The 13,770-nt window shown below is 40.3% G+C and overlaps 1 protein-coding gene across 5 annotated transcripts in view; it reads right to left on the minus strand.

The window, feature by feature from the left end:
* opa1 (OPA1 mitochondrial dynamin like GTPase) overlaps positions 1-13,361 on the minus strand; it is a 36,857-nt gene extending 23,496 nt beyond the window's left edge. The window contains exons 1-20 of one of the 5 annotated variants that reach the window (XM_054602691.1): positions 13,216-13,361; positions 11,881-12,205; positions 11,191-11,287; positions 10,882-10,989; positions 9,820-9,873; positions 8,418-8,500; positions 6,489-6,644; positions 4,614-4,667; positions 4,168-4,272; positions 3,767-3,853; positions 3,308-3,421; positions 3,044-3,124; positions 2,867-2,941; positions 2,692-2,763; positions 2,323-2,422; positions 1,991-2,121; positions 1,663-1,735; positions 1,300-1,372; positions 1,099-1,214; positions 37-101 (exon numbers count right to left, since the gene is read on the minus strand). In XM_054602691.1, the coding sequence (XP_054458666.1) occupies positions 37-101; positions 1,099-1,214; positions 1,300-1,372; positions 1,663-1,735; positions 1,991-2,121; positions 2,323-2,422; positions 2,692-2,763; positions 2,867-2,941; positions 3,044-3,124; positions 3,308-3,421; positions 3,767-3,853; positions 4,168-4,272; positions 4,614-4,667; positions 6,489-6,644; positions 8,418-8,500; positions 9,820-9,873; positions 10,882-10,989; positions 11,191-11,287; positions 11,881-12,205; positions 13,216-13,244 (1,998 nt within the window). In that variant the 5' untranslated portion in view covers positions 13,245-13,361. Of the gene's footprint in view, positions 1-36; positions 102-1,098; positions 1,215-1,299; positions 1,373-1,662; positions 1,736-1,990; positions 2,122-2,322; positions 2,423-2,691; positions 2,764-2,866; positions 2,942-3,043; positions 3,125-3,307; positions 3,422-3,766; positions 3,854-4,167; positions 4,273-4,613; positions 4,668-6,488; positions 6,648-8,417; positions 8,501-9,819; positions 9,874-10,881; positions 10,990-11,190; positions 11,288-11,880; positions 12,206-13,215 lie in introns of all 5 variants that reach the window. The other 4 variants (XM_054602690.1, XM_054602692.1, XM_054602693.1 and 1 more) reach the window with 4 other exon arrangements.
* Between the last annotated feature and the right edge of the window lie 409 nt (positions 13,362-13,770).

The raw sequence follows: 13,770 nt of genomic DNA on the forward strand, positions 1-13,770 counted from the left end.
TGTCGTTTATGTGCACTTGCTGTTTGTGTTCCTCACCCTGTCCAGCTCTCTCAGGCGAGGGTAGTTGTTCTTCCACTCCGTCTCCAGGTTGAAGCGAGATGCTGTGGAGAGTAGGGACGTGAAAATTAGTATTTGAGTTAATTAAACTTTTATCAACATCAGAATAAAAAAATATCTAACTTTACATTTACAAAAGTCAATATTAATGATTTCATGGTATAGCCTTAAACTAAACCTGGCCCCTTAAAATGTCTGAATAAATCAACCTTGAAATATGTCCTTTGGCATGTGCTCATTCTCATGCCTGGACGAAACTTATCTCCTGCATGTTTCTATCGCCTTTTTACCTTTGATGTAACGCTCCACCAAACATTGATTATCTGTAGTCAACAGTCAATGACCTTACAAGGACAGGGCCTGCTTTGTTTTAACTTGATATGATATAAATGCAGCTTTCAGACTGCAAATGGTGCCTCTCCTTTAATAAATGTTGGTGAGGACTTTGCACACTCGCTCTCTTAACTGGTCCCTTAGGAGGAGAAGGGACGGAGCCAATCACCAACTCTTTATCAAAAGTCATAGTCACACACGTGCACGCACACACACACACGCACACGCACACACCAAGCCTGCGGTCCCTTTCCACAGCTCCCTATCCGCAGTGGAGATTAGGCTAATTGCTGGATTGTGGGGCCACAGCGGCGCCGAGCATGGAGGCAGGCTGTGTGTGCTTTGATGGGATGTGGATCGATACGCCACACAATGGGCCTATGGGAACTGCAGTCTCACGGCCATAAATCTCCTGTGCTGTTAGCAATGGGCTTGAGATTGTCTAGACTAGTTGCAGTTGGAAAGCAGGATTGAGAGAGTGGAAAAGTGTGGCAGGGTGGGCTGAGTAACACCAATACAGGGAGGTGTGAGGATAGAGAAGTAGTAACACCTGTTCCCTGTACAGCTAATGAATCAAATTCTAGCATGTTCATTCACACTATTAAAACATGCCTTGGGTTGTAAAAGGCATTGGCATTGTACAAGGCATATAAATTAGTCAACCTTGGGATGCCTGGGAAAAGAGTTATCCAACTTATGCAGTCATACCTTTGAAGACATCGGCCTGCTGCTCAACAGACTCCCTAACCATCTTCCAGAAGCAGTCGGAGACGGCCAGACTCAAGTTCTTTGTTGTCACTTGGTGGGCCTTCAGCATGCCGTCCCTGTTAAGATACATACATTGATTGTCAGCTTTAAATGAATTCATTTGATGAAGCATTAATGTTTGGTGAATCAGGTGTTACTTGCTTTAGTAATCTAGAGTTCTGAAAGAAGTCTTCCTCGTAGTCTTTAATGGAGTCTATGCTTTCACCACTGCTACCTGCACACAAGACAGCAGAACAAGATGTGAGTAAATTCAGTTAATGTTAGATTTAATACATAATAATAACTTTATGTATCCAATCACAGTACGAGTGTGGCATAATTAAGGTTACACAGGGTAAAAACTTCCCTACTAAAGAATGGATGCAAAGAAAAATATTTTGAAAAAAACAGAGTGAACCTCCAACCAGCTCGATCATGACCTGAAAGTCCTCATGAAATAATTAACTATAAAAGGCATATAAAAAAAGATTAAATATAGCAAGATGGATTACTAGTAGATGTTACCTTTTCCTGTCACCACTGCAAAGTAGCCCAGGGCCTTCATTGGAAACAGCTTTCCTTCCACTATTTGCTGGATCTGAAAGACAAAATCGAGTCAAGGACTTTCTGAAATTATGACGACAGTCCTCTCTGTAGTACAAGCTTCCCTAATATTAGCTTATTGAGGGATCACTGAGTTAGATAAAGGAGCTGAGCTCCCTCTTGTGGAGCCGCTGCATATAACCTCACTCACTCACAGTCAAATGTGAAGGCATAAATAGTTAGTATAATCCTTTACATACAAAGTTAGGTTTTGTTGTATTGGATTTTTGGGACAGTTAAGCCATCTTACTCTGTTTGGGCTGGCCAGGTTTTTCTCAGCCAAGTCCACCTTGGTCAGGACAAAGATGGTCCTCTTCCCCCCGGGGTCCATCTGGCTAACCAAGTCTGTTACAATGCTCCTCTCTGCATCCACACTGCCATCTGAAGGGAGATAAGGAGGGCTCATGAGATATGACAAAGGTGTAGATATCATAACAAGGAGCATGGTAAGGAGTTGAAAAATCATAAAAAAGATTGAGATGTTTTGCTCAGGTGGAGGACTCTGACAGACCCTCTCCCTGCTCACAGAGTCAAATGCTGCTTGTTAAATAAGACTGTTGCAACTGCTTAAAGTAAACTCACCCTGAATACAGAGGATGATTGCATTGGGGTTCTGCATGTAAGCCTTGCTGATGCTGAAGATGGTTTCTTTCGTATCCGATGCCATGCCTGCAGTCACAGTCTGAGACGGACACACATTTAAAAAAAAATACTTTTAATGCCTGCTTGTATTACTGCATTTGTGAAGACAATTTTGGTCTATTGGCATTGAAAGGACAAAGCACAAACAGTACAAGGGAATGAATCGTCTGAAACAGATATCCTGCAAACAATAATATAACATTTATTAGCAATAATGTACATGTGTAAACATTACAGATAGAATCCCGTTAACAGGTAAATCAATTTCTAAACGTTCCCACCCTTTTTAATTTAGGAACGTATACTCACACTGATGACTCCTGGTAAGTCAACAAGCACCATCCTCTGGATGCCGGGGCCTTTGACACTCAAGGATATTGTCTGAAAAGTAAAAAATAAATATTATTATTCTATGAAACATTACAGATGTAAACCAGCAAGTAACTGCTTTGTTAATAATCTGAATGGTAGCACTATGTCCCACCTCACAGCTGACGGTCTGTCCCGCCTTCACACTCTTCCTCATCCTCAGCTCAATCTCGTGCCTCAGAGCAGCGAGCTGCAGGACAAAGGATGAGATGTCAGGTATAATGATTTAACAGGTTAAAAAAAAACAACGAGTGATGAAATTCATCTTAGGTGGATGGAGTGCGTGACTTACGTCCTCCTCCTTGGTAAGATCAAACTCTCGGCCACTGTCCTTAAACATTGCCACGTGGTGGGGGCCTTCGCTTAGTGTTACCTTCAGAGAGAAGAGGAGTATTGTCAAGGGCCCAGACAGAAATTCATCAGCCCTGGGTTCCTAAACATTTACCTCTCACAAAATACATCATTCCTTTCATGACAACAAATGCTGAGAATATGTGTAGTCCTTTTTTTAAAAAGGAAAGATTACACAAATCTCAGCCAGTGTGGTCTCACATACCTTGACAGGAGAGCGGGTCATCATTTCTCCTGAGCCCCTGGGGAAGATCCTGGCCTGGGCTATCATCTCCAGCACACTAGTCTTTCCAGCACTCTGATCGCCAACCACAACCACCTGAAACAGAAGAGGAGGGTGAGGGGTTGGACAAAATACAGACAGAGGACCGAAAAGGACAACGACATAAGGACAAGTAGTATAAGAAACAGAGGGCATTTAGTGATCAGAATCAAAGCAATATAACATACAAGTTTACACATTTGGAGCTAAGAGGATTTATTTAAAATCAAGATACCCATCCCACCACAATAATAAATGTCAAAACAATATTTTGGAAATTAGCATATTTCTTGCCTCATTTTTATCTGAAACAGGTCAAAAAATAAATATTTCGTATTATCTTGCTCCTCTTTATAGAAATAATTTCCCAAAACAGTGGGACTACATTTGACTAATCCTTACCCTGGGTAGGTGGTCCTGAGTGTTGTAGTTGGCGTCATAGTCTGACAAGATGTCCAGGACTTCAGAATACAAGTCAATAAGGGATTTCTACATTAGATGGCACAAAAGCAATGAATATTAATGATTATGTATATTAACATTGTAATTAGTCCAGAGTGACTATGAAAGCAATGGATAACTAAAGGAATAGAGAAATAACTAAACTAATATCACAGGCATCAAACAGATTTATTACAGTCACTGTAAACAAACGGATTAAAACAAATATTCCTGTATCTGTAGAATGATCATGCTTAATAAAGTAACTCCAAATAGGGCAAAATCCAAGCCTCATGGTGAAACTTTAAAGTCACATGTATCAGCGTGTTTATTGAGCACATTTGCTTGAGTGTTTAACCCACCTTGACTTTCCTTTGGTGAATCCCTTTATCATCTTTTTGAAGCACCACTTTCCTTAACTCTTTATTCTCCTTCTCCAGTCTTTCCAGCATGCGCTGATATTTTAACTGTGGGATAAACGGTCGAACCAATCAAACAAACAACTAGCATCATTAAGACTTGACATCTGATATCATGTTTTTGCCCCAAAACTGGTGGCGGTATTTGATCTAGTGGTGCAATTGTGGGATTGACCACGTTTTTGAGTGTAGCACAACTAACTCTTCATGAAGGTTTAACAAAGATCTTACCAAATGTGTTCATAAGGCAGATATAAGGCATACAGTATTTAAAAAATATTAGAAAATAAAACCTCTTTCATAGGATTTGGATGAGTTGCACGATACCAACAATCCTCTGTTCTCACTAGAAATTGTTTTAATCAAAAGAAACACACAATCTACTGTACCTGTGTACGGAGCAGTTCTTCTTGAAGCTGGTCTAACCTTTCTTTGTCTGATGACTAAAGGTTGAAGAAGAAAAATAGAAAAAGAACAGCAACAAATTTATTCAATGCTTCCTTTCTGTTTTGAAAATAAGGGCTTCCTGCTCCGCTCACTGGGCAACTTCACAAGCAAGAAATCCCACCAGTACCACGAAGGTTCATTATGTGCACACCGTATTACAGAGAGAACCAGAGTGGAGAGTCAAGTTAATGCATTAAGAGAGGAACAAAAATCAAATGTAAGGCAGACACCACACGTTCTGGTATTACTCAGCTTCAATCAACAAGTTATAAGTCATAATCAAGCACAAATCACAGAGTGAGCCCTGGAAAAAATAATTAGAATAATTTATCAAAACCAAAATAATTTAGTGTTAACAGTTAAGAGTTTTCATGATTGGGACAAACTCATTTGATTATGTATTCTGTAGACTTGGTTTGTCAGGATGAGAGACAGGACAGAAAGCAGGAGACATAGCAAACATGAACAAATGGGATTGGCAGCAGAGAAAAGGTAATTTAACAAGACACACCAAACTACGTTATCAAAAACGACAAAACAAGCAGTGAGTTGAGGTTATGTTATAGCTATATGCACCGACAGTCTATTCAAATGTTAAACATTTATTTTAGGCTTCTACTTTGTTGTTGACAACATGAGTCAACTCTCCAATTATTATACAGCTGGGTTCACTGTAACGTCAAAATGTGCAGCTCACACCATGCAGCTGGTTACCGCTCCACTCCATGCAGTGTTTCTCTACGGTAATGGGGAGCTGCTGATGATGATTATCCATCCATTTGCATGAGCGAGTGAGACTGAGCTACGTCACTGTGCTTCTGGAAACGGGCTATGAAGGTCCATGCATGCCTTCTACACAACCGAAGCTGAGCCTGACAGACTATGGGGTGATACATGGAGGCTGCTGTTGGATATCGTAGGGGACATACTTAAGTATTGACAGGCTAATTAGTATGCTCTCACATATTATAAAATTAGCCTAAAAATGCTAAACGTAGAGGGCTAGACACAAACACCTGTAAAATATAATGCCATCCAAGGCAAGAGCGATACAATAAATACATTCTGTCAGAGGGGAGTGGTTTAATTTATAGTGGTGTAGTACTGTCTTGCATTCTATCTTAACATGTTGTTTTGCATTGTAGATTTTCAACGGTGCATTTATTGCATGGCCAAAGCACTGGAATGTTTTATTGTGTTAATGAATTATTTGGCAGCTGTTCTTGTTGTTGTGTCCACCATGCCCTGTGTATCAGGGAGTAACAAAAAGCACTGGTTCTAAAATTTTGATCTTCAATTATTTTTATTTATATATTCAAATTGCCAGCTCTATTTTTTTTTTTTTAGCAAAATGAAGGGTTTTTTTTTTTTTACAAATTAAGTTCGTCAAAGAGCAATTTAACATCAGGTGGAAATCTTGTTTTTGCTGACCTCCAGTGGTTGCTTCTTATGTTGCTGAAGTGAAGTGAAGTTAAATTGTACTCCAGAGTTTGTCCGTTCACTGTGACGTCACTGTTGCGTGTGTTACAGTTGCAAAAGAGCACAATTGAGCACTGAGCACATCTAACCACACCGATCAGTGATGCAGGTTGCGGTCAAAGGTGCAACAAAAAAACTTTTCACCACGGATGTCAGTGAAACACCGCCTTGCAGCCTAGTGTTAAATTACTCTATTATTTGACAACATGGCTGGTATGAATGTATTTGTCCTAGAATATAAACATACTCTATGTCTATAACTGTTTCTTCTCTGCAGCTGTGACCTTTGAGGAGACTTTGGTAGGCTACGGCAGATCTAAGTGGGGTGGGACCTTCACCTTGCGTTTCTGTTGAGGGGGACTGGGGTTCGGAGGCGGACTGGGAGCAGGCTCTGGCGGTGGGGGACGCGCACTATTGGCGGCTGCGGCCCGCCGGACCTCCTCCTCGTGCCGCTGGATCTGCTGCTGAATTAGAATGAGCTCGCCAAGCAGACCCTGCTGGGGTACGTCATAATGAGAGACAGGTAGGAGCAGCAACAAAGACATCGACCGGCCACTGGGCTCAGCCATACAGGCAAACGCTGCATCCAAACACAGGGCTACAACAGAGGAAACCTGACCTGTGTCTCAGTCACTGGCATCGGTGCTGTTCAGGCTCGAGAGTGATGATTCAGCCAAGGCTGAAGTTTAAAAAAATCAAGGTCCTTGGCTTTGTTAATCTTGCCACCATCATCAGAGCTACCCAACAAAGTCAGTCTCTCTCAAACATAAAAAGGGAGATGCCAAACTTCGCCAGACTGAAGGCAGAGGAGGTGACTAATACCACAACCAGCACCTCTCAGCTAGTGGCATCAACAGCCACTGTGTTCTCTCTCCTCGCCATCATCCACCACTGTGGATTAATGACTCTATGTTCACCAGACAACGCCATAACGGACTTTCATACTTAAACCTAGCACTATAATTATACAGGAAGGAGGGAATATTTAGGTTTACTGTAAATGTGAAATAAAAACAATATTAAGATGACAATGTGCGGCAGCACAATAATGTTAAGCAGTTTTAAACATCATTGTGCTGATGATGCTGAAGATGATGATGATTAAAATAAGCGAAGCCAGTACTGGGATATTGCTCTAACAGGGGCAAAGCACAAAGCATACATTTAGGCAGGTGAAGTCTGCTTTTGTTCAGGGTTCCCCAACATGAAATCATTTAACTTAACTGTTTTATTGTTTTTTTTTGCATCTTTCTGGTATGTGAAATGCACACACAATATTTGTTGAATATAGTTTAAAGTGAAACATCAACATATAAGAGTTGTGCTTAATTTGCTCATGTTGGAGACCATGATTGCAGAATAAAAGCAGGAAATAGGAGAGGAAAGCTAACATGTATATTTTTTTAAATGCTGATTTTCTTAATATTTGTTGTCAAACCTTCAGATCATGTTATCATTGTTTAAACTTAAACTCTGTACAGTAATAACAACACACAAATAAATAGAAGAGGGACACTGAAATGGGTCACATAGCAGAAAAGAACAAAACTCAAAATGAACAAGAAACAGAGAGGACAACAGCAAGAAAACAAATGTGCATATGAAGTGTCCTGCCACGGACCGATGTATAATATAAAGCTAGCAAAATGAAGGGTCTCCTTGAGTTAGATTTCTGGAACAGTAAAGAAGCATGGTAAAGGCAGTGTTCATAAAGGCAAAGCTTACACTCCAAAGAATGATGTACTTAAATGGTAAAACCTTGTACATTTTAATCATACTGTGACTCATTAAAACTGAATAAGATATTTCTTACCCAAACATTGCCACATGGCTGATCACAAACATACCATAAGCTGCCAGCGCGTGAACTTCAACATTCACATTCAGATGAACTGATTGAATCAAAACGCTCTCAAAGTATTACATTCCCCCTTTTTATAAAATATGTGATATTTAGGGGTCACTTTTATTCAAGGCGCTTTGTGACTGCATGAGTTAATAAAATTAGGACCTTGTTTAAGATCAACTATTAACAACTTATGTGGGACCACAAGAGGAGACGCAGGTCTATGGGGTCTCCGTGGGGCCTCAGGGCCTTTAAATGCTTTGGTTTAATGCCTTAAACAATACAAAGTCATGTGTATGTTTCTTTGAGTAACTTTTGATTCAACCCACTGCAGTTCTTGCTGCTGAAGTGAAAGGCAGCCAAGGCAGTCCTCTGCAGAGAGGACAACGCTGAGGAGCGTCAGCAGGTTTTACTCACTTACCTTTTTGTATTGCTTGTCGCTGCCATCTTGTGAGGCTGCAGTCGAAGAATCTGTGGCTTTTAGTGGAGGATCGCCTGATGTTTCTAGCAGTGGAGACACAAGGACAGAGAATGAGATTCCTTGTGATACTGCATCATTGACTATTGAGTACTTAATATTACCAACATTAGGGTGACAAATGGGCATTGTGAAAATATGCCAGATAATCATCATTTAAAGCATGCATATCATTAGGAAAATGAAGTGAATGATTACATTTCAAATGTTTGGAAACTCTTGCACTCTCTTGAACATTTATAATTTCAATGAGGTGTTTACAAAGGCATCCCACTGCAATGTGATGTGAATGGTCTAATGTAGTATCTAAGGACACTAGATATATAAACAAAACCTTGAAACTGTCAAGGAATACATATTTTCCTAAGCCATAAAAGGGTGTGAAGTTGACAAGAGCCAGAAATAACTCCTTTGCTGGTTTTACGACTCAACGCAGAGGTGTGGTCTCTTTCTGTAAAAAATGATTTTGAGAAGCTAAGTTCTTTCTATGTACCTCTGTGATTGACCTTAATGCATAATAGAGATATATCATTATTAGTATGTATGTATATATCTATGAATTATTTTACCACTATTTTGTATCATTTCAAGAGACAAATATTTTGTGTACATTTGTAACTTGAACAAATGTATTTTCTGTGCGATTTCCAAACATTTGAGTGAAAATAACTAAAAGCAGACTGAGATCACCCAAGATATTAGTGAATGCGAGTATAATTCAAGAAAGCAGCCCAATACAGGCCAGGGGAGAGAAAAGGTGGAAGTCAAAGGAGGCACAAACCACACAGACAAAGTACAGCAAAGGAAAGTCATGTCAAAGAGACTCAAAGGGGAAGAGGACAATCTAAAAGGCGAACACACTGGGTCTGTATTTAAGATCAGGAACAAACATTTTTAAATAATGTCCAGGAATTGCCACTATTTAACACTTTTCTTTTACTGGACTTGAGCTTATATATTTGAACTAGGGAATGATAAAGCTTTTACTGACTACAGTAAACAGATGCCAGCCACTGGGTAAAATTTGATATCTGCATAAATAGGCATAGTCTTCTGAATATTCAGTCCAATATGAAACTTTTTCACCATCCTTTTCACAGGTCTTACATTTCACTGAATACAGAACCTGCATTAACCATGAACTCTGTCATTGTTGACAGCAGCACTGGTCTGCAACTTGGGAGCCAAAGTCCTGTGGAGGTGCCCTGCTACCGCCTTTAGAGCCGAACCATGGCAAGCAGGAAACCACAACCACCACAACCATACCAATATTGTGGTGATAGTCAAACATCGGCAGTGGGATAGAGGGGAGTAGGCAGCGCTACTGAGTGTGGGGTTTACACACCTAACAACAGATGCAGACCAGAAGCTCCTTTGACTTCACTACCCAAACTCACACCTGTGAAGAACGTGGAGGAGGACAGGAGGGTTGGGGGGAGGAGGAGAAAGGAAGAACAACACAAGATAAAAATCATAAAAGACAGAAGCAGAGGGATGGCGTTCAAAGCAGGGACACAGCTAAATGATGAGCATTCAAACAAAGTCGCTGCTGTGCTGGAGCTTCGTGTGAAGTAGCCACTTAAAGAGAAACTGTTAAAAGAGATAAGCACACATCAAACTGGGCCTGGTCGCCATCGAGAGGGTACTCTCAATCAAGAGGATAGTCTCGATTGGCAGTCTGGCGTTTCTTTTAATTTATCGTTTATTACTGATTTTTAGGCTGAATATGAATGTTAACAGTAAATTATGACATCATCACTTCCTGTAATTTGTGACTTGAAATAATTTTGGATTCAAAGTGCAGAATTCAAAACACCTGCACTAAAATGAGCTTAGGATATTTGATGTCTTTTTTCATAACTCTTAACAAGCAGACTGTCCGGGAAAACCAGATAAATAAACTAGTTGCAAATTTAATGAATAATCTCAGGTAAATTTCAACGGACATGATGGTGAGAGGATAATTGTATTCTACGGTGCGCTGCCAATATAGTTTAACAATTTTCCATACAGTTGTGATACATGCTCCTGTGTGTGCAATGAGCAAATTAAACCACAACCATGAAGCCATAAAAAGCAATTTTCATGTGTTTTTAGATAATGTTTTTAAATGAGTCTAGTGAAGTTAACATAGAAATGAAGCATGCTATTCCCTCTTATTTTTCCATTACTCTGAATTTATTATTTAGTTATTAGTTATCTTGTTCTGCTAGGGTCAATTTGAGATAGGAGAAACCACAGATACCCAACTTTAGGTATGGTAGGGCATCCAGATTTGGAAGACAATTACTTTATCTTAATTTGAAACCTAAACCCTAGACTAAAAACTCTGATATCTGCAAATAATTTTATTTTTGTTATAATGCAGTAACTTTATGAAGACATAGTTGAGGTTTGGTCCACTCACCAGAGGACAGGAGGCTTTTGAGGAAAGTGAAGTTCTCGCCTATCTTGTCAAAGTCAGGTAGGAGTTTTGCTATTTCCTCGATCTCTGGTAGAGCTTTGGCCAGTTTATCTGTCGATATAAGAGAAAACGGGTCAAGCAGAGAAGACAGAAAGGTCACGTATCTTATCTCCTGATGCATAATTGTGGAGCCATAATTGAAGTGTAACCTAAGAAAAATGTGGTCCTGCTAACTGAAATCAATTCCTCTACAAGAAGACAAGACCAGATATTAGCACATTTGAATCATCACATTAAAATGAAACCACTTACCAAGATCAATTTGTTCACTCAGTTCCCAGACAAAATCAGGAATGACCCAGTTGTATTCACTAAAATCGGGCAGCATATCCTTCCACTCATCATAGGTCTGGAGACAAAATCACAAGTTTATGTTACCTTCACATAAATTAAAGGATTTCCTCTACTGTTTTCAATAATCACCAGCATGCCATCACAGCTATAAAAAAATAAAATAAAAAAAAAGGCAGGGGACAGCTGTTTAAAAAGAAAAGTTTAGAAACTAAGACAGTTGGTTACTACTTATGTAGGAATCTATTCATTTTCCGTTTACCGCCCAGTTCAAATGACAAGTTTACAACTATTACTCGATGATGATGATGCCATTAGGCATCCTGGCCAAAATAATTGCCCACTGATCACCAAAATATGGTTGAAACTCTTAAAATGGCACTAAAACATACTGGAATCACTTTACTTTACAGGTTGTAAAACAATGTTAAATCAGGTTAACAAAAATCATAAGGAGCCCCCTGCATAAATAAATGAGAAATACAATATTGTGGCAGTCTGTTCTTTCTTACAACATAATTACTGTATTTTATAATTCAGGCTCTATTTTTTCTCTACTATGACAGCGAGCTAGACAGTATTTTCAAGTCACTCATGTGAGGAGATTCACAATTATCCCTATAATGGAAATTCAACACGATCAATAATGACCTTTTTAGCGGTGTACCCTCCTCCCACTGCCGACCCCAGCAGAATGTATCGAAGCTTTAGCAGCCGGGCAGCGAGGCGGGCCACCCAGAAGTTGCGCTGCTGCTGGTGGCCGCGGCCCCCCGACCCTGGGGGAGGCTTAGGTGGCTGCATGGGCAACCGGGACATGGAGGTAAAGTAGCGGGCTGCCGTGCGGTGAGGAGGTCTCTGGGGGTTGGTGTTTCCAGAGTAGCGGTGGTGGATGGCACGTGACAGAGGGTGAAGCTTCTGCAGTGGTACCCGAAATCTCACCCCCATGTTGGTGGAGACCAGATTCCTGCAGGCCATGCTGAAAGGAAAGAGAAATTGGACAATAGATTAGACAAGATCACCTTCCTCTTTTGCCTATAAACACCATAAAGCCAGAATATATAATCTCAGCAGTAAGCTTAGTCATCCAGTTCTATCCCTGATGGTGCAGGTATTGGTTCTGTACAAAGACAATATATTCTACATGATAAAAATGGGACACTTTGGAGGTTGAGTCAGTAGTGCTGGTGGTGGTTGTTGTTGTTGTTGTTGAAACAATAGTGTTAACTGTCGCAGCAGTAGAATAAGGACAATTTAAGTCAAACTAAAATGTCTTCATTTCCAAACTCTGACTCCATCATCAGGTGAAGGCCTTGGGGTAGTGAATTGAACCAACCTACGAGATATTCTAGGAAGTGTAATAGAGTGCATTGCTAAGATACTGTTGCTAGAGTAACGTTACAAGTCTGTCATACTGTGACAAAGTACAGATTATGTTAGTGGCTCTTTAGTAAAGGATAGAACAACACAACGCCTCAAAACACAGGCGAATAGAAGATTTAATACATATCTTGCGGTAACAACGTTAACGTTAGCTGACAGCCATATACATTCAACATGTACATTCTGTAAATACATATATCAAGGTTAAGGTTTATAACTATCACATGCTTCGCTCAGCAAACAATAACAGACCGTAAAAGGCCTGTCAACTCAAACCAAGTAAGATAAGATAAACCACATTCTCCTGACACCTGGTTAGCCAGCTAGCGTTAGCTACGTTACCTGGCTAACGTGAAAATAACGTGAAAATAACGTGAAAATCCACAACAGCGGCAGAGGTCGAGTTGTGGATTAAACACAGGTGAGTGTCGGTGTGTGGAGGGAGCTTACTTTGTGTCTGGTTAACAATATAACGTATAGGACGACTGCTATTCACACGTTAGCTAGCGTCGCTGTCCTCAGCTGTCAGACTGACCGGGTAGCTAGCTGTGTGCTTTCCTTCTACTAGCTTCTGCTTCCGTTACCTTTATCAAATGGGGAACTTACCAGGCAGCTTTATTCCCGACACGCAACATGGTGCTGTTATCAACAAATCTCTTTCAAAGTCACTCTTTAAGCGCGGTTCAATTCATCTTTCCATATGGTACACATCTGCTTGCCTGTTATGGCAGCTAACTAGCTGGTTAGCGAACAAGGACACAGCCGAGACTGACAGTCCACTTCCGGTGAACGGTCCTGCTATCAAATAGGAACGGACGGAAAACGCATCGGTGAAATGGTTCCTACGTGTAGGATGTACAGGGGTTCACTGACTGCGACAACGCTTTGTTAAATGAGTGGGGAAATCGTAATGCCATCAGTTGATAATACAATAATCATATTTGGCTACTAGACAGTACTTGCTTGAATATAAAAATGGATTGAAAATGTTCTCTGTCATTCTGTAACATCAGAATGGTATGAATTGTGAGTAATTCCCTCAACAAAGAAAGTGCAACAAACAGATGAAGTTTAGACTAAAGATTAAAATGAGCACTGACAGACAGCTGCCCAGTCACATGACGAAAACATGTATTGTACAGATTTGTCTGCAGTTAGTTG

The sequence above is a fragment of the Anoplopoma fimbria genome, chromosome 8 (genome assembly GCF_027596085.1).
Source record: "Anoplopoma fimbria isolate UVic2021 breed Golden Eagle Sablefish chromosome 8, Afim_UVic_2022, whole genome shotgun sequence".
NCBI classification, from domain to species: Eukaryota; Metazoa; Chordata; class Actinopteri; order Perciformes; family Anoplopomatidae; genus Anoplopoma; species Anoplopoma fimbria.